Source organism: Nematostella vectensis, chromosome 10, assembly GCF_932526225.1.
Source record: "Nematostella vectensis chromosome 10, jaNemVect1.1, whole genome shotgun sequence".
Lineage (NCBI taxonomy): Eukaryota > Metazoa > Cnidaria > Anthozoa > Actiniaria > Edwardsiidae > Nematostella > Nematostella vectensis.
In genome coordinates, this window is record NC_064043.1 from 7,290,676 (window position 1) to 7,316,722 (window position 26,047).

General features: G+C 37.3%; 1 protein-coding gene and 1 long non-coding RNA gene across 12 annotated transcripts; one reads left to right on the top strand and one right to left on the bottom strand.

Annotated features, from left to right (window-relative positions):
- Nucleotides 1-2,197: 2,197 nt before the first annotated feature.
- LOC5522035 (orexin receptor type 2) lies at nucleotides 2,198-25,118 on the bottom strand. 11 transcript variants are annotated; one of them, XM_048733650.1, is made up of 6 exons: nucleotides 24,955-25,118; nucleotides 24,740-24,880; nucleotides 24,034-24,093; nucleotides 7,171-7,360; nucleotides 4,564-5,019; nucleotides 2,198-3,968 (listed from the first exon to the last, which is right to left on the bottom strand). In XM_048733650.1, exons 5-6 carry the CDS (start codon nucleotides 4,929-4,931, stop codon nucleotides 3,185-3,187), a joined length of 1,152 nt encoding a protein of 383 aa, XP_048589607.1. In that variant the 5' UTR covers nucleotides 4,932-5,019; nucleotides 7,171-7,360; nucleotides 24,034-24,093; nucleotides 24,740-24,880; nucleotides 24,955-25,118; the 3' UTR covers nucleotides 2,198-3,184. The 11 variants fall into 11 exon arrangements, with proteins under 11 accessions (XP_048589607.1, XP_032223045.2, XP_048589606.1 ...); XM_032367154.2 differs by lacking the exons at nucleotides 24,034-24,093; nucleotides 24,740-24,880; nucleotides 24,955-25,118 and adding an exon at nucleotides 22,210-23,300; XM_048733649.1 differs by lacking the exons at nucleotides 24,034-24,093; nucleotides 24,740-24,880; nucleotides 24,955-25,118 and adding an exon at nucleotides 18,946-19,056.
- Nucleotides 16,686-19,221, top strand: LOC125573237. The gene is made up of 2 exons (XR_007314003.1): nucleotides 16,686-16,775; nucleotides 18,972-19,221. It is a non-coding gene; the product is annotated as an uncharacterized LOC125573237 (long non-coding RNA).
- Nucleotides 25,119-26,047: the final 929 nt, after the last annotated feature.

A 26,047-nucleotide genomic window follows, 5' to 3' on the forward strand; every position in this document is an offset into this window, starting at 1 on the left:
GAATATAAAAGGCGAAAATTAAGAAATTGTATTGATTTTACCCGTCAATGAGGGAAAAATAGTGTTGATTGGGGCTTTTCCGGGCCCTCTAAAGAATATCTCGACTGAATAAGATGTATCTAGACACTATGGTCTTTCAACCGAACAGATAATGCATGAGGCTTTTATTGCACAAAAACGACGTGATTATATTTCTTTTCGAGTTTTGAGAAAAGATTTGCCTATTTTATGGTAAGTCAGTGCGTTTCGCATATCAAATGTGCCATTACGTGAAAAACTAGAAGTTTGCAAATGCTGAGAAGTAAACTCTACCCAGGCTTGCAATGAGGCCTTATACATAAACGTACATGAATGGAGTCTGAGACTTCATTTACAACATTGGTATCACTGATAACTAATCATCACTAGTTGTAAAACTCTCTTACCTATACTTACTTGATTATGCCAATAGAAATTGGTCCTTGCATATTTTTGAGCGTAAATAGCAATTTAATTGATTAACGTACGTTAAAATTGCAGCAATTATTAAATACAACACTACTCTAAGAAGAGAAAAGACCAATAAGACTCACTCAAGCGCACGATTTATTCCAATAGTAGAGATACTGCTAGTGCGGCGCAATTATTGAATACAAAACTACTCTCAGAAGAGAAAAGACCAATAGAACTCACTCCAGCGCACGATTTATTCCAATAGTAGAGATACTGCTATTTTAGTGAGGGCTTTTCATTTCCTGTTCTTAAAGGGGGCCTGTCGCAATTATAACAAAGATCCCGACAAAAAGAACCGACTAACATCACGCAAAGTTTCCAAGTGCCAAAAAGTAAAAATTAAAAAGTCCCTGTCAGTTGGCAGACAGGGCAATTTCCCCACGTAAAGCGATAATACACTGGAAAAAAGCAGTAATTCATGGCCTTTGAAAATTCCCCTTCTTAAAATTGGAAACGTCAACCGACGATGATATGCGAGGTTTGAAATTTCGTTGTTACATGTATGATTGCGTGCTTTCCTTCGTATGTGCCTACTCGTTGTATCGCATGTGCGTATGCCGGTGCGCATTGGATATATGATGTGTGGGTATGGCTTGTGCGCATTGGATATATGATGTGTGGGTATGGCTTGTGCGCATTGGATATATGATGTGTGGGTATGGCTTGTGCGCATTGGATATATGATGTGTGGGTATGGCTTGTGCGCATTGGATATATGATGTGTGGGTATGGCTTGTGCGCATTGGATATATGATGTGTGGGTATGGCTTGTGCGCATTGGATATATGATGTGTGGGTATGGCTTGTGCGCATTGGATATATGATGTGTGGGTATGGCTTGTGCGCATTGGATATATGATGTGTGCGTATGGCTTGTGCGCATTGGATATATGATGTGTGGGTATGGCTTGTGCGCATTGGATATATGATGTGTGGGTATGGCTTGTGCGCATTGGATATATGATGTGTGCGTATGGCTTGTGCGCATTGGATATATGATGTGTGGGTATGGCTTGTGCGCATTGGATATATGATGTGTGCGTATGGTTTGTGCGCATTGGATATATGATGTGTGTGTATGGCTTGTGCGCATTGGATATATGATGTGTGGGTATGGCTTGTGCGCATTGGATATATGATGTGTGCGTATGGCTTGTGCGCATTCGTTATATCACATATAGGTATGGCTAATAAGCATTCGTTATATCACATGTGGGTATGGCTTGTGCGCATTGGATATATCACATGTGCGTATTCTTGTGCGCGTTCTATATATCACGTGCGTAGCTTCTAGTCATTCTATATATCACATGTTCGTGGCTTGTAGTCATTCTATATATCACATGTGGGTATGGCTTGTGCGCATTGGATATATCACATGTGCGTATTCTTGTGCGCGTTCTATATATCACATGTGCGTAGCTTGTAGTCATTATATATATCACATGTGCGTAGCTTGTAGTCATTCTATGTATCACATGTGGGTATGGCTTGTACGCATTCGTTATACCACATGTACGCATTCGTTATATCGCATGGGTATGGCTTGTGCGCATTGGATATATCACATGTGTGTATGGCTTATGCACATTCGTTATACCACATGTGCGCATTCGTTATATCGCATGGGTATGGCTTGTGCGCATTGGATACATCACATGTGCGTAGCTTGTCCATTATTAAGGATATTGATACTGCTACCAAATTATAGTTTTTCTGATATTTACTATCTGTTTTACAAATAATAGTCTATTGTACAGGTATCCCTAGAATCCAGGACAGTCCTTCTACCTGACGTTATTATACCTCTATACCCTTATTTTTTTTTTACCTGAGGTATTGCGATCTAAAATATTTATTTTCTTTCAAACTTGATCTCTTTGACTAGGTCCCTTCACTCGATTTCTAAGTCAAATGCGCAAGATGGGATTTAATCCTAGAGGTAAGAGTTTGGCGAGATAATCTTAAGCATTGCTGGACCTACAAATGCTCTTACAATCGAGCGAAGCCTGTCGATACTGGGGCCATTTGCACGGGGCTTTGTTGCTGCAATAAGGTTTTAACACTTAAAAGTGTTGGCCTGAAGGCTTTTTTTTCGTTTTGGTCGGCACTTGTGTCCCAACCCTGTAAAATACATTTTGAATGTTTACAGGTTACTTATTATACTCTATATTAGCTCCTAGAAAGTCAATTGAGATGTGCATCGCACCCTCACATAAGGATAGGCTATCCTTGCGCACTTGAAAGTCAATAATAATTTAATGAATTCTAGTTACAACGGTCTGCTTTGAATGATCTACACATAAAAGCTTCATAAAAGTTCCGCCGCCAAATTCATTTCTTCAGTATTATACCTTCAATAATATACCTAGACTTTCGTTTCGTTTGTTTTAAATTTTAAAGAGACGTCCCCCTTATCAAAATACGTAAGAACAATTTGTTTACCCTTTCTTGAAGCTGAAGTGCACACCGTCTTACTCGCCTTAAAGGGGCTGCGTCATAAGCTGCGGATTTAGTTTTCGCGTCACGTTTCCAATTTCCCGCCTTCCTCAGGTTCAAACCATTTTGATTCTTTAAATATATCAATGAGATGTGGATAATTGAGGATATGTTCCGTATCTCTTATGATGGATTTTCAAATAAACCTTGACCCACGACAACAATCCTATTTTACTAAGCTATGAAAGCAATACTACGCAATGGACTTGAGATATTTGCCTTTACAGCAGAGCAGTCTCGCAAATCCCTTTTTAAACTCGTCATTCAGTCCTGCGTACAGAAACGGATTTACGATGCTATTGATGTACACCAACATCCCTGTAAAGGTTAACAGCGTGTTCATGTGCTCAAACTCATTCCCAGTCCCAAACTCCATCCACAGCCATAGCACCTGATTGGGTAAGAGACACAATGCGTAAATGAGCACCACCGTCACTAACATTTTCGTGATCCTTGTGCTGCGCGCGAGCCTTCGCGCCTCTTTCTGCGGGTTTATCGTGAGAGGCACTGTGTGTGACGTCGTCCTGTCATTAATAGACTCTCTGTACTCCTTGGCTACGCATTGGTCTTTGGCAGATCCATTATGCGGGGATGACGTCATATCCGCACTTATCTCATCCCTGGCTGTCATGGTGACAGTCTTTGACCAGTTATATTTAGAAGATGATGGTATCCCGCTAGCCAGTTTGTTCTTCTCGATGCGATTTGATTGCTCCCTTAGTTTGAGTGCGACACGAGTGTAAGCAAATGCGATAATCACGAGTGGTAACGCGTACGCAAAGACGAATAAGAACACTGTGTAGAGTTGGCGGTGGATGTCTTTTAACCAGAACTCAGTGCAGGAGTGTCCGTCCATCCCTAGCACTAGAATGTAGGGTAACACTACAAGGAAAGAGACCAGCCACGTGCTCACGATAACGGCTAGAGTCTGGCGCATGCTGAGGCGCGGTTTCCACGGGTGAACCACCGCGCGGTACCTGGTATAAACATGATAGGGTCAGTTACAAAAATGGAAATGTGGTCCTATATTGTACTCACAATTTATTCACCACAGAGACGGGGATTTTTTTTTTTCTAGTATGGAGGGTCTCCATGAAATAGATTGGATGTTGAAAGCCAACAGGTTTAATGGGGTGGTTAGGTGCCCCGTCTTCGCTACACTAAAAAAAGTACGTAATATAATTATCGGGGTCTTCGTAGACCCTCTTAAAATGACCATCTTCAGTGACTGACATTTTGTAATAACGATGTACGTCACGAAAACTCATATAATGTCCCCGCAAGCGATAAGAGAATGACAGGAGTATAAAGCGAAAGTGCTCTTCTTGTGACATCACAAGTCACGCATTACACAGCGACCTCTCTCCGCTTTACTTTTTCCATCTCTTCCAAGTCTTAGGTGTGCTTCTTTGTGTCCTTTTAATATTTTTGCCTATCATATTGAGTGTCTCCTTTTTCTCTACCATCAGAAGAATGGTTTTCTCACCTGTCAAAACTGATTGCCTGTCTTATCCAAACCCTGCCTTTCTGTACTATTTATCATAACATACGACACGCGAATGGTTTTCTCACCTGTCAAAACTGATTGCCGCCAGCGTCGCAGCAGAACACGTTGCCACAAAAGTCATCGACGGCCAGACCATCTTGCACATGGCCGCGCCCAAGACCCACGTGTCCCCATACACCCTGATAACCACGTCAAATGGGATACACACCAATGCCACAGTGATATCAGCAATAGCCAGGTTCACTATCAAGTAGTTCCTGGTATTGCGCATGTTCGGCGTTTTGAAGATCACCAGGCAGACGAGGCTATTTCCGACAACTCCCACGATGAAGATGATGGCGAAGAGAGAATACTCGGCCACGCGCAAGGCCGTCAGGTCCCCTGCCGTAGGTGTCGTATTGGTCGTGCGTATGAAGTCTGTGGAATTCTCCATGCTTTATTAACCCCGTGCGCGCGGTTCTATATGTGCTGTTTTCTTTATTTGGCTGCTTTATTAAGATGAGGAACTAGTGTTACGGCTGCTGGAGAGAGAACAGTAAAGCATTTCAATCAGCCTCTATTTGTAAGTTAACTTCGAAATAACCATCTGTTAAAGTCCGATGCTTTATTAACGATAGCCACAGTATCTTAGTTACTCTGTTGAACTAGCCGGATGCCTTGTAACACTCGATTGTATTATTCCAGAACATAATCATAGATGTGACATAGATACGAAACGAGTTTTGGCTTTAGAGCTGAAGTTTTTTGGCGTGTATTACGAATCTCTCGAAGGAGAGATTTAAGCTCCAGCCAATATAATATTTTAATCATTTTATTTTACGATATTTCTAACGTTGCAAACTCTGGCGCTAATAAGTTATGTTCCAAGATTCATTTTACCGGTTGGATAGCAGCTATCATTAAACCTGCTCTATTAAAAACTTATGTCAGACAAGATTTTTCCGACAAGATATTTCCAGCTTGCCTGATGTTTTTTTTCGACATGCGTGACAATGTTATTCCGACTTGTGTGACAGTGGTATTCCGACTTGCGTGACAATGTTATTCCGAATTGCATGACAATGTGATTCCGACTTGCGTGACAATGTTATTCCGACTTGCGTGACAGTTTTATTCCGACTTGCGTGACAGTGTTATTCCGACTTACGTGACAATGTTATTCCCACTTGCGTGATAATGTTATTCCGACTTGCGTGACAGTATTTTTCCCGGCTTGTGTTACAATGTTATTCCGACTTGCGTGACAATGTTATTACGACTTGCGTGACAAGGTTATTCCGACTTGCGTGACAGTATTTTTTCTGGCTTGCGTGACAATGTAATTCCGACTTGCGTGACAATGTTATTCCGAATTGCGTGACAATGTTATTCCGACTTGCGTGACAGTGTTTTTCCGGCTTGCGTATTTTGTAAAGAAATTATATACGTTTTTACATATACAAGGCTTATGTACAATCTTTTTTTTTTATAAGAACGTCTAATTCTCAGTTGAGCAGCGCCTTTTTTATTTGGAGAATTTCAAGGCTGAACATTTCAGAGTATATAAAATATACTATACCCAATGAATTTTTAGAAGGGAATTACACAAGTGATCAAAAGCAATAACATTTTAAGGTTGTTATTATGAACAAAATTTGATTCTGTATTTTAGAACGCATAACACTAACTAAACAATATTTTGCTGCTATCTTATCTTACGCCTCGGAATGTTCTTAGAAATTTGGACAAATCTCAGGCTTAAAGTTCTAATAAAAAGGTTCTTACAAAAGAAATGAGTGTTTAATCTTTTAAAGCGGCTGAATAAATGAAAATATTGGAACTAAAATTAGGACGCGAAACAAATAAAAAGCGCAAATAATATTGTATTTTATCGTTGTGGCTTGAGGCCATTAAGTAGACGGCAGACGTTTTTTTCTTCATATATTTTTTAAATCATATCCCGTGAATTTTTATTACAAGATAAACTCTAGGATAACAGCAACAGCGTCCAATGCTCTTATGAAACTGCAATTTACAAATGCACGCATACTAATTAACAGTCTGAGAAGAATACGTTGACATTTTTATATCAACCATTAGACTTAAAATAAAAGCCGACCTACTTGATGGCCGTTTCTGGCTTCGAAATCCGGCATGGATTTGCAATTAACAAAATGTTATTGCGTTCAAAGTTAGAGTCCATTTTTGGCGTGCGACTCTAAAACTATACACTGTGGTGAACGAAAAAAAAATATTGAACGATTTATTTCTTAAAAGAGATAACACAGTACATGGATTAATTTAGTTGATGCAATTCGATTAAAATCCACACTTTAATCGGAACATTTTTTCGACGGATACAGTCAAATAAATGACAACTTTCAGACACGATTTGCATATAAACCTGATACATTCTTATTCCATCTATTTATTTTTCCGATTCTATAATACTTTTGAAATTGAATTTTGCCCTTAAAAGTCCTGGCCTTGTACAAAACGTGTAATATTGTAACTATTTACTTTATTAAAGTCCTTGCTCTTTTCATCCATTCATTTTACTAAAAGCCTAAAGCTCAAGTACACTCTGCTCTCTCTTCAAACTTTTTGTCTCTCAAATTGCGAATTGGAATGGGAATTTAGCTTTACATAATGCCTGATAATCTCCTACGAATTTCAATTTAAAAACAACGTACCTTTGGCACGACTTGCCTTCTTAGCGCCTCGCAAGGGAAGACTGTTACGTTTTTGCTTTTCACGATCAGCGATTGAAAGTGTCCATTTATTGACCGTTTACTTTGGATTTTCGATGTCCAGTAAAGCTTTTAGTTGTTAGTGTAGTAGTGGTACGACCGCAAAGTGGCCTTGTATTTTCATCTCGAAAAGCTGAAAGAATAGAGAACACCGCATATAGAGCCCAAAGAACTGAAGAGTTGTTTGTACAAGGTAAGGTACAATATTTACTCCCTCTTACCACTATAACGTGAATAATTTTTACGAGCTCTTAAGAAAATGGCACAACAAAAAGCTTTTAAACGAATAGCTTTTTCGATCATAATTTAGAGATCGAAAGACCTTTTTTAAGTTCCATTCTTTAGTGACTCGGCGACGAGTTTTTTTTTCTCTCCCTTTGGAGTGTTTTGTCTTTTAAAAACATCAAAATATCTTCTCACGAATTAATTATCTCTCCAAATGATGGCAAGATGGCAAAATGATGTTTTGTTTGAGAGCTGTAATTTAAAGAGGGCATAGAGATATTGAAATAAGACGGAAACTTACAATACGGGGGTGTTCATGAACAGGATTAGAAAACTTAAATATGGAAAACATATTAAACGACATTTCATTAACTATCAAGTTTATAATTACTGCAGTTTGTTAAATGACTATTCTACACATTTAAAAAGAAATTAAAAACTCTTAGCAGGCAAGCAGAGAAATAAGTAACTTTTTATGACTTTGGTTAAAGGAAGGTTAATTTGGGGCTTTATGTGCAGGCTTCGTCAAAGAAATGATGGTGTTCTCACGGGGTGTCGGCTGTTACGAAAATTGCCGGTTAACTTCAAACCAAAATAAATTCCCTTTTGGTTTACTTGTTACATTTATTGCATAACCAACTCGAAGTGATTTCTGTGTTCCTTCTTAAGTATTTCTTTCAGATAATCTCGTTGAACCCATAAAAGGAAAACTGAATCCCTTCAGCCGCTTATTTTGCTCTTTTTAGCTTTCATTACTTCAACCTGCATTTTGAAAAGAGAACTTCATGCTAAATATTCATTAGGATCCATCAAACTCAATTTTCCGGAAAAAATTTCCTGGAATTTTTTTCATCTTGTTATCGGAAGAGGCAATCACGACAAAGATTAACATCTGTTGATTTATAATATAAACCACTATGCATTCCGTTATCTTCAGTGATAGATGTCGGAATGTAATTTTATATCAAAGCAAACAATGATGAAGGCTTTCGTGAGCTGTTCTTGCTATAGCAACTAAAATTAATGTAAACTTATTACAATTTTACCTAACGTCAGGACTAGAATGCTTTGCCTGATATCAGTCTGAAACATGCAAAGCTTCTTAAAAAACTCTAAAAACAAGTTTGCCACCTTCAGTTTCAGCCACTCTTTTGCTACATATGTAGTTTGCACTTGCAAATATAACGGTCCATAACGACAAAAATGTCAAGAATGTCTGGTTCTTTCAGTTTCTCGCCTGAAAAATTAGTGTGAACTCTTTTGCTTGGCTGGGTATTTTACGCCGAGATGAGAAATGTCATCTTGTTTGACATTACTTGTCATTTAATTTTTACCACATGTTTGGTATCACATGTATATATATGTTATTTACCAGCTGGGAGGTACGTATCGTGAAATACCGTGACCGAGGTCTTGAGAATACTGACCGAGGCCGAAGGCCGAGGTCACGGTATTTCACGATACGGACCGACCCTTAGCTGGGAAATAACATATTTTTTTTTTCCTCAATGGATTTTCCAACTTTGTTTACCTTACGGGCTTACGGTTGCACGAGGCGAGGTTTTGTTACTGACTTTCGTCGATGTTCTTGAAGATTTTGTTCGCTCATGATCATTCAATAAACTCCATTTTGTATTTCCACACAACGCTTTTTATTCTCCAGAATTACAGAACCTTCAAAGAAGACATTCTCTGAGTTTTGACCAACAATTTTGTAAAATAATTTAGTCCATATTGATACGTCGTTCTCAACTCGAATTGATCTTTTAAGATTTAAAAATCCTCTACAGACGATAAGATATATTTACTAAAAGAACTTCTCTTGAATGTGGATACGTTTAAGCTGGTTATGCAGGTAGATTACTAGAGTGATTTGTCGTTTTTTTTCGTATGAAGAGACGATTTGCTGCTTTTTCTATCCCAAATAAACTTTAGCAAACTTGAAATCGTCGCGCGCGTTGCAAAATCATTATGGCGGGAAATTGTCAAAACACAGGGAGTTTGAAGCCGATTTTTCGTAAAGCCAATGATTCTAGATAAAATAACAAATAAAATGCCGTTTAAAGGTAAAGATCTATAACTTCGGGAGTAAAAATTCAGTTTTCGATGGTCATTTTACAAATCAGCTTACTATTTCGAGCTTTGGAGGTGAGCGTGCTGGTATCGCGGGGTCCGGATCGTAGGATACCGGACAATCAGAGCGCGCGATTTGATGGATACCGGACCCCGAAAAAAATAATCGGTAATACTCAACATGTACCGTTGGCGTGCGCCTTTGTACAAATCATCAAAACTTTCCTCCTTTTATCCCTAAATGAGCAGATCCGCTTAACACTTAAGCCAAATATTTACTTAACTTAACTTCTATGAAAAAAACATTTAAAACATTTCTTCAGGGTGCACTGTTAATAACACTCGTTTACTACTGTATATTGTTTGCATTTGAAAATATAACGGTCTTAAGCTAGAAAACTATCATGAATGTCATAAGCGTGAACGCTTTGCTTGGCTGGTTATTTTACGCCGAGATTGGGAAATGCCATCTTGTTTGACATTACTTACCATCAATCAGTGCCTTTATCTTCCAACATTTTATAGTGGATCACTGCAATGTTTCACATCTTCACATTTTATCCTTTTGATCAAGATCCCCGCTACAGTACTCCTGCTTGATTCTGCCAAACCAATTAGCACCATTCTCTAGAAAACTATGATCTCTTAACTCAATTGTGTAGGCGTTATGAATGACAAGTGCCATTTATTCTATTGTTTAAGATCAATATCAAGAAGCGATTATCGCTTTTGTCCAGTTGGATATTCGATCAAGGCTCTTAAGGTTACTGGGGTCTAAATCAATGCCGGTTTCACGCTTTCAAATAAACAACACCAGAAAAAAAAACTTAATTTACTTTGCTTAGCAACTCGTAGTTGTATGGATTATGATTGACGAAAGAGAGACGTAATTTCTCGTGAGAGATAAACTGTGTTAGTTTGTTTTGGCCTGTTTTCAATTGTACACAATGGAGGAAAAAATGCATTTAATGTGATACGCGTCTTTTCCAGTTCCCCTTTTTATTGCAGATAGTTTCTTTTTTTTAATATTCTGTCCGATTTGGACAGCTTTCGGTCATTAAGGGAAAACCAAACAACAAGAAATGTACACAAAAGAAACTGGACGATAGTAAAGGCTTCAAAGCGCTGAAAATGAATGTTATTACTTAAAAGCTATGAGAGTAAACGAAGATGTTAGATGGTACCCACTTATTATTTTTCTCTAAGCCCGGAGAGACTATGGTACAGCTTATACTGAAGATAAAAGTATTACCTCCACGTAAGTAAGGATAAGGATATAACCGTTTTTAACAGTCTCTTTTTCAGATGAAATCCAAAAGCATCTCCCAAGGTAGGGGCTACGCGGAAGGCAAGTTCTCAAAGTGTGTTTTGGTTTTAGTTCGCCATCTTTTTTGTGTACCATAAAGAATGACAGAATGCTTAAGTTTCGTGCAGTATGTAGCTAATCATAACGCCGTCTACTCCCCATTACTGTAGAAATCGGATTAGGGTTATACGACATCTAACAAGGCAGCTAATTTGGAGCCGGTAACTCGTAATCCTTTTCTTAATACAATGTGGTGAGTGGCGCGTAAATATTGACGCTTACTCTTTCAGTGGCCGTAAGCTTATTTTAGGCTGATTTGTCTAGACGTTTCGGTCCCACAGGCAACTGCGCGGCAAACCAGAGATATGTAGCCCTTGTTTATCATATTAATGGTCGGTAATGCTTTATTGTTGTATCCAACGGGAAGGTAAGTGGGTCGATCCCATCGAAGCAAACTGTGCCGCAATCGTTTGAAATAAAATGTAGTCAAAATACTACTCAGGAAAGTAATTTCTGTACTGATGATTTTTTCTAAGTCTAGAATTGAAACGAAAAAACCATTAGCATCAATAAAACGGTATCGTAGTTTTTAACGTTTAGGATAAGAATGTGTTTTACTTGCATTATTAATATACCTTGTTGCTTAAAGTTTAAAGTTCTTGACGACAAAAGTTTTTGAGCAAATGAATAAAAAGTGATTTCATTGGTTGAGTTAGACAGGGAATAATATAATGAAATAGGAATACTTCTGAAAGGTGATAAACACCATAGTTTTATAGTTTTTTTAGTCGATGACTAAACAGTGCTTTTAAACGAAAGCCCTCCGACAACTGAAAAAAAAATTGATAATTTTTCTTTTTTTTTCATTTTTTTTTCACTTGTGATTCCTAACCTCCTGCTCGATCCGAGCTGAAATGATCCATTTTTCCTACTTGGCTCTATTTTTAATAAAAATCAATCGTTTGATAAGCAATTTTTAATCAGCAATCACTCATAATTTTCCGGCAAAACTGTCGTAAGCTTTCCTTGTTATGAAAAAGCATTTTTTTCCAAAGGAAGCTTGCGGTTAATTAGGCACCAGATACAAACAATTCACACCTGTTCATTTTAATTTAAAAAAAAACAAAAAAAAAAAAAACAATACTTTGGCATTTGTTTTCCTCCGACAATCTCCTTTTTAACTTATTAATTCACTATGCGTACGCGAGCAAAACATTCAAAGATTATATAGATTCTGCTAAAATGTTTCAAAATCAGAAGATTTTAATTATTGCAAATTTACACATTGCCAAGACAACAAAAGAACACATTGTGCTTCTATAAAACCAGGGGTGGTTATAAGGCTCATACCTCTACAATAATATATCATATTGGTTGGTATAGAAAATAATACTATGAGAATTAGAAACAAAATTGTTTTACAGCAAAAAAACATCGATACCTTGAGTTGGTCTTAAAATTTCCAAAGAAAACAAGCTTTGAAAAGTTATCCTTAAAATATTTTTACCATCGTACGAACTGAATGTCTGAGTAACACATTTAGCTAAACCAAATGGTCAAACCCCAAATAATCACTTCATCGCCATCTACGAGTGTATAAGAACCATATAACAAATATCTTTCATTACATGTTGTTTAGCTTTTTCTTGTTAACAATAGAGGCGTTGGTATAGGTAACAATAAAGTTATTTTTTTACCGTCTCTGTGTTGATTCCTAGCTCTCTGCACTGTCACTCACCCGGTAACGCAGCCCAACCACAAATGCAACTTCGGCCGGAATCGAGTTGATTTATTGCCTTCAAGCCAAACGAAGCCTTAAAATCACAAAGAAATAACTCGAACTTTTGACAGAGAGATCCGACATTGACTGTGCTTGTAATGGCTTCTTTTTTATTTGGCTCTTGCGCTCACGTCGTATCGGTTACTCTCGCCCAGCTGGGGGTGGCTGCTCTTTAATATTGTGCATACTCGATAGGAGACCCAGCTTAGGGTATTCACATTGGTTATCTTTATTGCACTGTGGATAGATTTGAATATCTCTCGGATTAAACAATGCGTGTCAAATAAAATGGCAGTTATTAATGGGTTGGGGCTATTCTTCAATTGAAAATATTGTAATTATTTAGTACATTCTTAATAGAGCGCCGATAAGATGTGTGTTAAGGTCAGGTCATCTAAAAAAAATATTAACAGCAGTAGCATCACAATGAATCTCAGATGGGCACTCAATAATAATATACCACTGATGTCTCGTCTATATTTCGTCCATACTATCCCTAAAACATTTTCTCAATAAATGTTTGTTACAGATACTTGACAGTATAATATTCAAAATACTGAGGTCTCGAACTTTTTTAGTCTGAAACTGTTCATAAAAGACAAAGTTTTTGTTATCAATCCGCAAGAGTGCTAGATACCTGCAAGTCTGATTCGATAAAATTTTTGATAAAATTTTGATATGACTAGAGCATTTTCAAATCTACTCACTTGCTTGGAGATCCAGCATGCTTTGCGGACAGTCTTCAAAGAGACCGCCACATTAATTTTTCAGCTATGTATTACGTGTTAATGATGAAAAAAACATGCTTTACTTTAGTCGTATTTTTTATCAACAAAAACATCAGGGCTTTCTACCACCGATACCTTCTATTTAAGTTCCCTAGTCATCCATACTTGTCTCTCTATTCAGTATTTGACAATGTAGAAATCTCTAAATAATTGTCTAGTTGTATAATCTAATGTATTCACCAAATTCGACAGATAAAAAAAAAAAAAAAAAAAAAAACAAAGCAAAGTCAGGTTCGACAGATAAAAAAACTATCGCAAAGTCTCCCCAGAACAGCCGATGGTAATAAATGCTTTCTCACACTTGGTATTTTGCGAGGATGTCAAAATGGAGGCTTTTCTATAGCTATTGTAGATAAATTACTTCTAAAACATATTCAACCATAGTCACTTTTTACGATAATAGTCAAACAAGGCAAAGTCGACAATGAAATAAAAAAAAAAGTCGCTCATTTTTTTTTTCAAGATACACCCAATTTATAATTTCTATCTTATTTTTATCTTACATATCAATATTTTGGTGACCTTCAAACCTGCTCGGTCAATTTCTTAGAGGCCTGGGTCTCAGGGCTTTTCAAGATTAGTGACATAAAGATTTGACCAAGCAATCAATTTTTTTCTTGAAAAATTCTTGCCGCGAGTCTCAAATTGACAGGAATCAGCATTTTTCACCATGTTTTCTGGAGATCAGGGAGCAGAAAAACTTTAGCTCTTCTAAATATGGGCATCAATGACCATATAAGGCAAAACAAACGAAGGACACTATCCGTGGGGAATATGCTTGATATGATTTTTGAGCAGGCCCTTGTCAAAACCTCTGACAATGAATTGTAGTTATCATTTCTAACCGCGAAGAATATAAACATTTTAAATTAGTTAATTGGCGTAATTGTGTAAAAAAGTTTCTGTTTTCATTAGTTCCATCCCTTTTGAACATACATTTTCCCCAAAAAAGTATTATATTATCAGATTCTCAAGCCTTTTGCTGTTAGATTCAAAGCCTTTTCAAGGCCGGATATGAGAAAAGCCCCCCCCCCCCCCCCCCCTCTTTCATTGGAAAATGATTTTTTATTGTGTAATATGATATCAAGCAAGTGAATTCAAGCGAGCAACTGAAATATTCCAATATTGTATATATCGTTATAGATAATTGTTAATTAAAAATCATTTGTTAGACTTCAATTCTTCTACTTGTTATTGTAATTATTTATTTATTTTTGTTGTTTTTGTTGTTGTTGTTGTTGTTAAACCTTTCTAATAAATGTTATTTTAAGAGGACCACTACCTGCTTTGAGGAAAGCAATTCAACGCAGCATATTGCTTAGTGCCTGGATCTTTAATATAAAAGAAAACGTCCCTTTCTTTGATAAAGATGAAAACAACAAAGATCCTTAGCTTTGTGCTCCCGAATCAAACGGTTTTTATTAGTATAGCTGGAATAGCACAAGAATACAATATCCCCAAAACAGGGATCCGAGTACTGCAAACTGTATTGTACTCGCCTGAAAATAAGGCTATAGTTTTAGCCAATAAATCTTCCATTTGAATTAAGAAATCAATAGTTTTTGCACCCTTTTTATTCTATCTGTACTGAACCTTCCATATACCTTCTTTCTATTCGACACTTTCGGGAAAAAAACGCCCTGCGCACTTCACTATTTCTGTGTATGGGTCGATGTCTGTTCCACTGGCACAAATGTTGTCGTGAAATTTGTGAGAACGAAACCTTTTGCTGATTCTCCGAATAGCCTAAAGTACAAATAGAGGATCGAGAGGGGTTTCCAGAGAAATGCTAAAAATGCCCCGTCTTGTTGTAAGACAAGCATAGACCCCTTTCGCCTTGGTTTTTCGTTATATGTTCTCCAAGTAAGGATTTTCCCGAATTTTATTGTTCACTTTAATTTTACTATAATCATTTTTAACTTTTTTTTGTTTTTGTTTGGTTTTTTACCTACAGGTAGATAAAATCAATAAACTTATACTTTATGAGTATTTTGCTACCTTTTGAAGTAGGCGATGATTTGATATTAAAAAATATATATTTAAAATATATATATATATATCTTTGCTTTTTCTACGTACCTCATCTAAAACCTTGGATATTCCTTGTTTTGTTAGTTGTTAGGGTAGATATGCTTTCACTGTTTGTTGCTCACTGCTGCTCTTCACAATTAAAAGTATGTATCCTTTTTTCCCTTGGATTTCTTACAGCTTTAAATATACAGCGGAAATGACCTTACTCTCAAGCACGAATCATTATCGTTACACTAAAACATCGATTTACACGTGCAATCACGAAAGGCAGTGTAGAGCATTCGTTAATGGCCTGGCGTGCAGAATTTCTCAGGACCATTACCAAGTTGTGCAACCCTTAGGCAGTCAGCTTTCTTGAAGAGCATTTGTTCCCTAACTTTTCTTTTTACGGGTTTGCGGTGGACAATTATGAGTCATGTTTTGAGTGCACTGTTGAAGTATTGCCTCCAATTAAGAGCAACGCCCCTATATAACGTGTAATATCTAAAAGAAATCAAATATGAATGCTTTGTCGAAATAATAGTAAATTCCATCTTTAATCTCAAATAATAGGCCCTACCGGTAATATTACGCGAACCCCCTCGAGGCCTGGAAAATGTATTGAGATTGAAAGTATCATCAGACGCAATTTAAGTAATCTTTTGTTCTTCCATGATCAGGCGAGCCCTAATGTGAGTGTTATGAATAATGACGCTTCTTTTGCCTTTCTCTCAGTTTAGGGAGGGGAGGGGGGAGTAGGGGGTATGTGCACTATCCTTATTGAAGGATCGTCAAATGTTGATACCATCCTTTTCACAAAAACCTGGCTATACGCCTCCCTTAATATTGGTTTGTCTGGAATATCAGGGTCGTAGCAGGGGTTGGGGCACTGAGGGCATGTGCCCCCCAACATTTTCAAAAATTATATGGAAATGACCAGTAGGGGCGTGGCTGTGCCCCCCATTGTTTTCTCAATGTTTCTGTATCGTGCCCCCCCCCCCTAATAATTCGAGGCCTGCTACGGCTTTGAATATAGAATAGCGTTATGTACTCTTTCATAAGCTCCGCAGCCATTATTTTTTTTAAGTTGTAGTAAAAGCGAAGGAGGACAGTCTGTTAAAAGCCCTTTGTAACGCATTGGTATAAATATATGAGAAAATAGTAAACATTGATCCTACATGCATAGCGTGCTTGCTATCGACATTAGATAACTTCACACATTACAATGAAATGTCATGGATATAATACTATTCCGTAGGAAATGCCCTTTCAAATGCAGATGACTTCATGTCGTATGCCACCTAAATGAAGGCTATATGCAGGCGTTTCCGAAACAGCTTTTAATGATGAATGTCTGTTCCAAAAAGTAAGGTATACTTGGGGATCTAATGGAGTAAATGAGGGTAGGGATATCTACACCAATAGGACAGAACAAAAAAATGGCAAGTTTTCCCAAAATAAGGTCTGGTTAACTTCGGTAAGCTTGAATTTTATGTTATGTAAACCAACATATCAAAAAATGTTTTTTTCTAATGGATTCGTCTTAGAGATATGAGGCTTGAAGTGCAATTTTCAATTGTTCAAAGTATGAATTCTCCTCGTTTTTAGGGAGAAGTCGAGCTCTGGTCAGAAATTAAGCCAAATTTGCTCGCTAATATCTTAATTTCATATCTTCTTAATTTCTTTAAAATTTGGAATTAAGCTTTTTGTCAGAGGAACTCCTTGTATGCGGCCGAATTTTGAGCTAATATATTGAGAATTGGAAAATTTCATGCCACTTTTTTGCTCTGTCCACTAATAGCACTAGCCTGCCCTCCCCTGGCATCTCGTTCTGTGTTGTATCTAGCATCCGTACCATCCCCTCCCCTGGCATCTCGTTCTGTGTTGTATCTAGCATCCATACCATCCCCTCCCCTGGCATCTCGTTCTGTGTTGTATCTAGCATCCATACCATCCCCTCCCCTGGCATCTCGTTCTGTGTTGTATCTAGCATCCATACCATCCCCTCCCCTGGCATCTCGTTCTGTGTTGTATCTAGCATCCATACCATCCCCTCCCCTGGCATCTCGTTCTGTGTTGTATCTAGCATCCATACCATCCCCTCCCCTGGCATCTCGTTCTGTGTTGTATCTAGCATCCATACCATCCCCTCCCCTGGCATCTCGTTCTGTGTTGTATCTAGCATCCATACCATCCCCTCCCCTTGGCATCTCGTTCTGTGTTGTATCTAGCATCCATACCATCCCCTCCCCTGGCATCTCGTTCTGTGTTGTATCTAGCATCCATACCATCCCCTCCCCTGGCATCTCGTTCTGTGTTGTATCTAGCATCCATACCATCCCCTCCCCTGGCATTTAAGACTATGTCGTATCTATTTCATTTTAGCGAATCGAGTCATTTTCTCTTTTCCTAAGATGTTGAGCTTCCGAGTTCTTCCAAAGACTGCTTAATCACTTTGCCAAGTTTCTGCGTGCTCCTTATCTACATCCACTAATTGATTACGAATTTTGAGACTTAAAGGCCAGGCTGAATTCAAGCAGGTTTTTTTTTTAATTTTCAATCCTTATCAAACTTAATTTTAAACTGTTTTCGTAAGTATACAAGGAGGCCCTCGGGGAAATCACTATAAACGCGCCTCTTGCTAAATCAATACTGCACGGGGAATAAAAACGATTTTTTTTTAACAAATTTAATAGCGTAAAAATATTCGGCAGGGGGGATAAGGCACGGATATTCCTTTTTTTTTGGAAGTGTTATGATTCCGTTTCTTCTTTTTTTTAGTTTCTGAAAGCTACAAATGTTATTTTGCTCAACTTAGGCTATTTTTATTTCTTTTTTTTGGTCAATATACTTCTAATATGATAATTGATATAAACACTATTTTCTTGTAGAGAAAGAAAATGACAAACTTACGTTCCTCGTATTGCCTGCCTGTACGCATGCGTAATGTACCCTGTTATTTAATATGCTTTAAGGACGACAGATCTAACATCCATCTAACAACTTGTCGCTGCCTTCCCTTAAGCGTAGTTAAATGTTTGGGTTTTAAAAAGTTCTTGAGAGAATAATCGTTTCTTGGCTGTGCAAATAAAAACAAATAGTATCCCCTTGAGTGTCCTTGTTTTTTTCTGGCGCAAATAGCACACTCAAAGTGCATGTTTGTATACCGCGTTTTTTAAACTACCAAATAGCGGCACTCTTTTACAATTTTCGCCCTCCAGAAACCAATAGCTTTACGTTTGACAATTAAAATTCAGTTGTACACGCGAAAATAAAAAAAAAATATTAATCAAAGAGAAGCCGAAGCCTTTTTTTGTGGTATTCTAGTGAGTAATGAGTAAAAAGCCTCACACCATATTTTTGCTTTCCTGAGAACATAACATAGCCACACATCTCGCAGAATTTATATTTCAATTTTCTATTTAATATAGCACTTAGTTCTTGGTTATGTGGACTGTCATTAGTGCCATTCCACCGTATTCAAAGAGTCTCCGTTTCTATTGTATAAGACATTAGTGTGCGTGTACTATACTCACATATTCCTTTCTCTCCCCCTTTCTAGGGTCAAGTGCTACAAGACCCGCTCTCTGTGAGACTGATCGTAGTTACACCACCGTCGATGGCTAGTTATATTTTCTTTTTTCACATCTATTGTCTGATCGTTTGTGAACTTAACAAATTCGAAATGATCCGATTATCGCTCGCTACCGTTACGTTTGAACTACAACATCTAGTCAGCGGGCGTTCTTTTATAGACACAAATCATTTATCATTAGCAAAAATACGCCGGCGGCAAATAAAAAAAAAACGACTTCCTTTTGTGAGTTTAATTCTAGGGTGTAATCCTCGCAGCTGAAAATTTCAACTTCAATAAATGCGGACTGATTGTTTCTGAAGTAGTGCGCGTTTAGAAAGCATCGAAAGAACCATAAGGGGACCAAAACACACAAAGCACCTCGAGGAAAGAGAGACTTACCGTTTTTCATTATCTCAAATTTCCGAATGTTCTTGATTTGTGAACTTTCCGAAGTAGGGCTAACTTGGAGGTTAGCAAAAACATGGAATTCTTTAGCAATAAACGTCATTTGAATTTTCGCATAGTTCAATGAACGGCATTATGCGTTTACACCAATCGCTGGGTCCTTAGCGTGTAGAGTACTTTCGACTGAGATGTGCTGTAGAGATTGTCTGAAATGTTGTCGGAATTTCAGACTAAAATGTCTATCATTCACGACCAATCAGAACTTCGTTTATTCATTCAACTTTATCGTTAATAAGAACATGCCTTTTGCGCAATAAAAGGAAAAAGCTATTTCAGGCTCGAAAAGACAAATGCAGCATATAGACAATGAACAACGCACTGCGGTGTTGTCTGTAACGTGCTCCATGTACTGTGTAATATTTTAAAAAGATAGGGATAAATTGAAAGACCATTAAATATTCTATCATGGCTTTCCGCGGGTTATGCCTTTAAAGGAGAGGAAGAAGCTAGCCTCACAAAAAAAAAAAAAAAACAAGACAAGTGTGAATCCTCTCCAATCCTACAGCGCTTCATACACATTTATTCCATAAAAGTTTTTACTAGTTGCGCAAACAAGATGCGCAACTGATAACATTTCCTTTAATAAATCTAAGGCAGCACGCACAAGGCAAAATGAATCTGTGCACGCTGTTTAAGAAAAAGCGCCACTGTGCGTACTGTCTTAGATTTATGATAGGTTAGCGTCAGAGATGAGATATATCGTGCCCTTGCAATTTGCAACTACGTGCCGTGATTTCTCTTGTTGCGTACGTGCGCACCAAAAATCATGCTGTATTCCCCGTCCTTTCCCACCCTTGAATTTCTTCTCGGCCGTTCTTTATTTTTTTTATTTCAAAATAAACAAATTACATCCGATTAACACATTTTGATTTCCTTTTGATGCTCCGTTCTTGCGCTGATACCGCCGTGTCTTTTTTTTTTTTTTTGTCGTGATAGATATCTCGAAGATGATCTTTGTGAATTGCCAGTACGGGAAAAATAACTCGCGCCATCAAGCGGCGCACATCAGCTTAGATATTGTTGATTTGTATGTATGATCTGTATATGATTTGTTTGTCCTTTCTCGTGTGGCCTTGCGGGAGGTGATATTATGTTTTTGTTTTTTCCTTTATCTTTTTCGTAGTCATCATGGGGAACTTCATGATGCCATGATCCCTTTCAAGGTGAATCTTTTAAAATTTAAAATCGAACTTGATGTTTGGCGAAAACTGTAGCACCATTTATCAAGCGGTCCCCTTAAGTGAACGGCCAATTCCTCAAGTCCACGAAATGAATCTCTTTCAGGATACCATCTCCAGTAAGCGGGCGCTGCTACCATTACCATGTCCAAAATGTGGTTTTACTTGTTTATGCCTTTTAGTAAAAAAACATGGAAAATTGTTGGTATCAATAGAAATACTTGAGTAAATTCCCATTAAAAAAGCTTTACGCCACTAATGCGCAAAGGAAACGTTGATAACTGAAGCCTTTTTTGTTTTATTTCTTTTCTTGTCAACCTCTAAAGGTGCAACTGTAGTTGCTATATATTTTCTCTCTTAGCCTTTTCCTGCTGTGGATGACCAAAGGCTACACAACAGTCTATTCATGGTCTATTGTAGAAAAATATATGTTTTTATCATTGTTTCGGACATTTGTTTTGCGTGAGTTCACTTGGCGACTGTGTACGCTACTCAATGAATATAATCTTTTGACGTTATTATAATCGTTATCGTCGCTAAAATCGTAATATGTCCCATGGATCAGTGTCGTCATGGAATCATGATTGTACTCGTTCGTCTTTGTACCTATCGCTCATTAGGTTGCGCCTCTTATAACTCAACTGTATCTATCAAATACATACGGAAAACCTTGATTCAAATTCGAGAAATTTGGTTCTCAATCTTTAATTCAGGTGAAAGGAGCTATGGAGTGTGTGGTGTGTAAAGACAAAAGCAGAGATGTGCATTCTCAAGTCAGCCTCTATTACCGGTCACTTAAAAAAAAAAGGCTGAATAAAAATACTGTATTTATTAATATACGTCTCTACAATCGGTGCCACCCACCAAGCAACCAGCAGCTTCTGTCTGGCCGGCCATTACACGGCAAAGTATTAAAATATCTTCTTTAAAAATACTGTTTTTAAATACCTCTATAAAGCGGTCAGATATTACCCGGCCAACTTTATGCTTGTCATTAAAAAAAAGTCTAAAAAGGTGCTCTTTGAAAATACTGTACTTAATACCTTAAGTAAGAGGTCGCTCTACTCGCTGCTGATGTTTAGGCAATTTTTTTGCCTAACATATTATTTGTTATGGCAAAAAATGTTTATTATGTTTTTATTCCTATTTGCCTTACGGGTATTTTTGACGAAACATGATTGCTTGTCGGATATTTCATAAAATAGCTGTCAGATTTATCGCTATCTGGTCTAAATATCGGATAGTTATCTCTCTAAAGTCGAGACAAAAAAGGCAATTTCCCTTTCGACCGCTAAACTGTTCTAACGCAAGCTTGAAACTACAAAAATATTATAAGCTTCGCCCAATGAAACTATTTTTTTTGTTGATGCGCAAAGACATTTGTAATGTTAGAAAAATTTAAAGAAGAAATGATAACGCTACTTCCCAAGTCGAATCATGAGTGAAAAAACATATACTATTTCATCTCCAAAACTAGCGTTTTTAACTTTTATAAATGAATGTAAACGATCAACTTTACCGATTATGTTTCTTGGTTTTTGCTTCTTTCGAGTGCTGTTACTGGAAATAAGGAACTTTACCTTTGTGATATAGCTGCTTCTGAACTTTCGAAGGCCAAGTCTTAGCAGAAGATGTTTAAGGAACAACTTGCAACAAAGGAATTTAAAATTTCAGCCTAGAAATCACGTTTACGCACGCACTGACCTACGCTTCTGGCAAAATCTGAGTAAACTAGCATTTCATTAATCGCGCGATAGATTAGAATCACAGCTGTGTTTTGTGCGCTAATTCAATAGCTTAGTCGGGGAAAGTCTTTGAAGCAAATCCTAGAGTGAGCGCACGACTCTTTGCGCGCCCGCCAGGTATACTTTTTGAGTGGTTTAACATATAACCATTTTGCTTTTTCTTGTTTATGCTTCTAAAGTAAAATCTTTAATCACATTATCATTTCAAATTGTTAACGGATTTTATGTAATTTCCGATGAATGGAAATGATTCCGCTGAAATGTATACTTGAGATAGATTCGCTTAGTACCATGAATTTTATGAATTTCCGTGTTCATCTCAAATGTTGTGTCTAGTAAACTATTTTCCTTTGATTTTTAGCAAATATAATTTTTAGCAAATATAATTTTAAGCAAATAAGGCATTTACTTTTTTTACTAATGTAACTGGAAAACGTCTATGCGATCCATTTTGCCTCTTCTACGGGGGGGTCAGTAGAAGGGTGATGGGAGGGGTGAGTGATTTTCTTCTACTCGAATTATTTTTTCAGGGCTGCACGTTTTTTTTCTTGTTGCACAAAGCTTTTGTGGGGGTAAGATAGGCCTGCACGATTTTACTTCCTAATTTTTACTGGTCCGTATCTTAAAAAAAAAAAAACTAAGAAACAGTTTCCTTTATTTATAAGCCGAATTTCCCTCGTCTGACCTAGAATGTTTGTTAAAACATTCAAACTTGATATTGTCGAGTTCGAAATGCCAGGAAATTCAAAAACACCGAAAGAGTAAACAGGAAAATCAATCGATAAACACTCTCTTTTGTCCACCCCTATGTTTCTATCAATTTCTATATCAAAATTTAGAGAATCGAAAACACTTCTTTGGAAGAAGTCTGCAAGGCGTCGCAAATACCCCCTCGCCCTCGCCCCAATCTCTCGCCTTGCCACTAACACAGGTTTTCCCCTATTGTTTGTTGTATTGTTGTACTTGTATTAGCGTTTTTGACTATTTACGAGTGCATGTTTTTTTTCTTTAGAGAAAAAACGAATAAAAACCTCATAAACTTTCTTGTTGGGACGACTGGAATTTTGTTGACTTCAGGGGATGTTTAGTGGTAAAGCAGGTCTAGACTTTCATCTTTACGTGAAACAATGGGACGTCTACTTGACGTCATTCTTTGTACACTCCGCCGCGGGCACCCGTGACCCAGCCGTAGAGGCCGACACCACCAGTGTTTTATGCCGGTGGAAGAAATCGTTGCAATAATATTGATCTTCATCCACTTCGTTACTGCAAATCTTGGGCCTGTTTCTGCCCTCCCCCTCCTTTTACTGAAAAAAAAAAAGCTGGGATGAAAGAAATTCGCCCAACCCGCTCCTTTTGAGCTATTTTCTTTAATTGGTTGTCTGATCCGCCAATTGTACACACATATATATAGACATTGGATTGTAGTGTTGTAAATTGAATTTCTAACCGGTAGTTCTAATGGGAAACTGTATAAGACTTCCTACATAGATCTGCACCTGAGCAATAGACGTACAGCAAGATATTGTTTTATACGATGCTATTTCTTTTTTAAATAAGAAAATATGTATTTTGGCTTTTTATAGACTTTAGTCCTCGCCACTTGATATTAGTCTTATCAATAACATTGAGGAAGTATCTTACGAAAAAATGTCTTACCTCCACTTGACTACTGAAGAATATAACTGCCAAGTCCCTTTTTCTGTCTACTGCTTTGCCCTTTGAGAAATAGAGGCACAAAAGAGCTCTTTAAAAGCTTTTTTACACAACCAATGACCTCTTATTTGACGTGATAAGCGATATTTCGGCACTAATTTTCAAGTGCTTTTCATACGATAGCTGATAGAAAAGCTTTTAAGGACTGAATGATTATTCCATTCATGCTTCGATTTTACATTAAACAGCGTTTCAATCTGAGGGTTCTATTCCTACGCTCGTTTTGCGGTCAATAACGCATTCTGAAGTACATGCTAAATCGCAAATTACGTATTTCGAGCCTCGACCAAACTATTCCTTGCAAAGAAACTTGGGTCACATTGCTTGTTTTGTAGGCCTTGCATCAAGATGTTTTAGACAGACTCTAACGTAATTTACACTTGCAGAGGGCTATTAACATTGAACAATAGTTATGTCTTGATATCGATGTATAGTTGCGCTCAATAATGAATTGAATGATATCGTTTTGTAGTTATTTTTAAGTCGCACATGGAGGGACCATCACATCTTATTTTGATTTCATCGTTGATACTTTGGGTTTTTTTTTCTAACACATTGTTAGCTTAAACTTCCTAAGCTTGTAGTTATTTATAAGGGTACAAAATGTAATTGAGCCCTGTGTTACTCTTATAGATTATAAGCTTCTTACCTCTTGGAAAAGATGCGCCGCCGATTTGATGACTTGACAAAACGAAGATATTCACATGCAGCTGGGGGATTTATTTCATTACAGGGTCGGTCATTTCCTTTTTCATTTCCACTCATCAAATTTCATCTCGTCTTGGGAAGCCTTTGTAAAGGAACAATGAATAGAAATGAGTTCTTTATTATGCGGTGCCCAAGACCTTTACATTTTACCCCAACCTTCAACTTCTTGATTTTTCTTTCACCACCAACTTGAGTTTGTGAATGGATGCTAGTAATGGGGTATTGGACAAGGTTTTGTCAGTCTTTATCTTCTTTTGAAGTGCACCCCGCCATTATTAGCAGTTATCTAACTTCGAGCCTCCCGCATGGATAGTTTTAAGTGTATGGGGATTAGTTCTAATTACTAGCGATGAATACCATTCGCAGATATGAGCTACATGTCTCGGGGTGCTCCTATGTAATCTTGTTTATTTCGCATAAATCATGTTTGCGTCCTCAGCAAAGCATGGCGCAGGTTAATATAAAAGAGGCAATAAATAACAGTTAAAAGTGCTGTCTTTTCAACGCATTGCACAGATGTTCCCGTCAGACAAATGCTGTTTAACATGCCTTTTACGGTGTTCCTATAGGGTCTCCTCTTGGCCCTTTTTTGTAAAATTGTGAAATTTTGAACAAGATCAGCTTAAATAGTAATAGCTTTTTAATGTAAAAGTATAAAAGTAATTAAAGACAAGTGGAAGATTGCCTCAATATGACAAGAGCAACCAATCAAACATGTGCTTTTTCACTAAATTTTTATTGTTGGTGAAATTGCAACAAACTGTTTATTGTCTGTTCAGTATATGTTTTGCTTTGAAAGCTCGCGTATATTCTCAAAATTTAGAGTAAGGGTCTAAGTAAACATCCACTTCAATTATGGTGTATGTTTGTTTAAGACATTTACAAAATACACAAAGCAATATTGGGCAGCCGTAATGTCTAATACCAACTGACATAATATAGATCTAACAAAATAGTCCGTTACTATAAATGCTTATATGTATTTGCCTGATAAGATTCTACAGAGCGGATAAAATTAATTGAAAAGAAATGAATAACATGAATAACATTAGCTTCTACAATTTCCTTTTATTATTTCGTTTTTCACACATTTAGCATGAAAAACTCCATTTACTTTGATGTTTACTTATAAGAAACGAGGAACAAACACTTTGCAAACTCCCCGACTCTTCTTAATTTGAGTGATTGCTATGATTGATGGTCTCTAGATGAATAAGATTAAATACATAATAACTCTCCTTTGATTGTA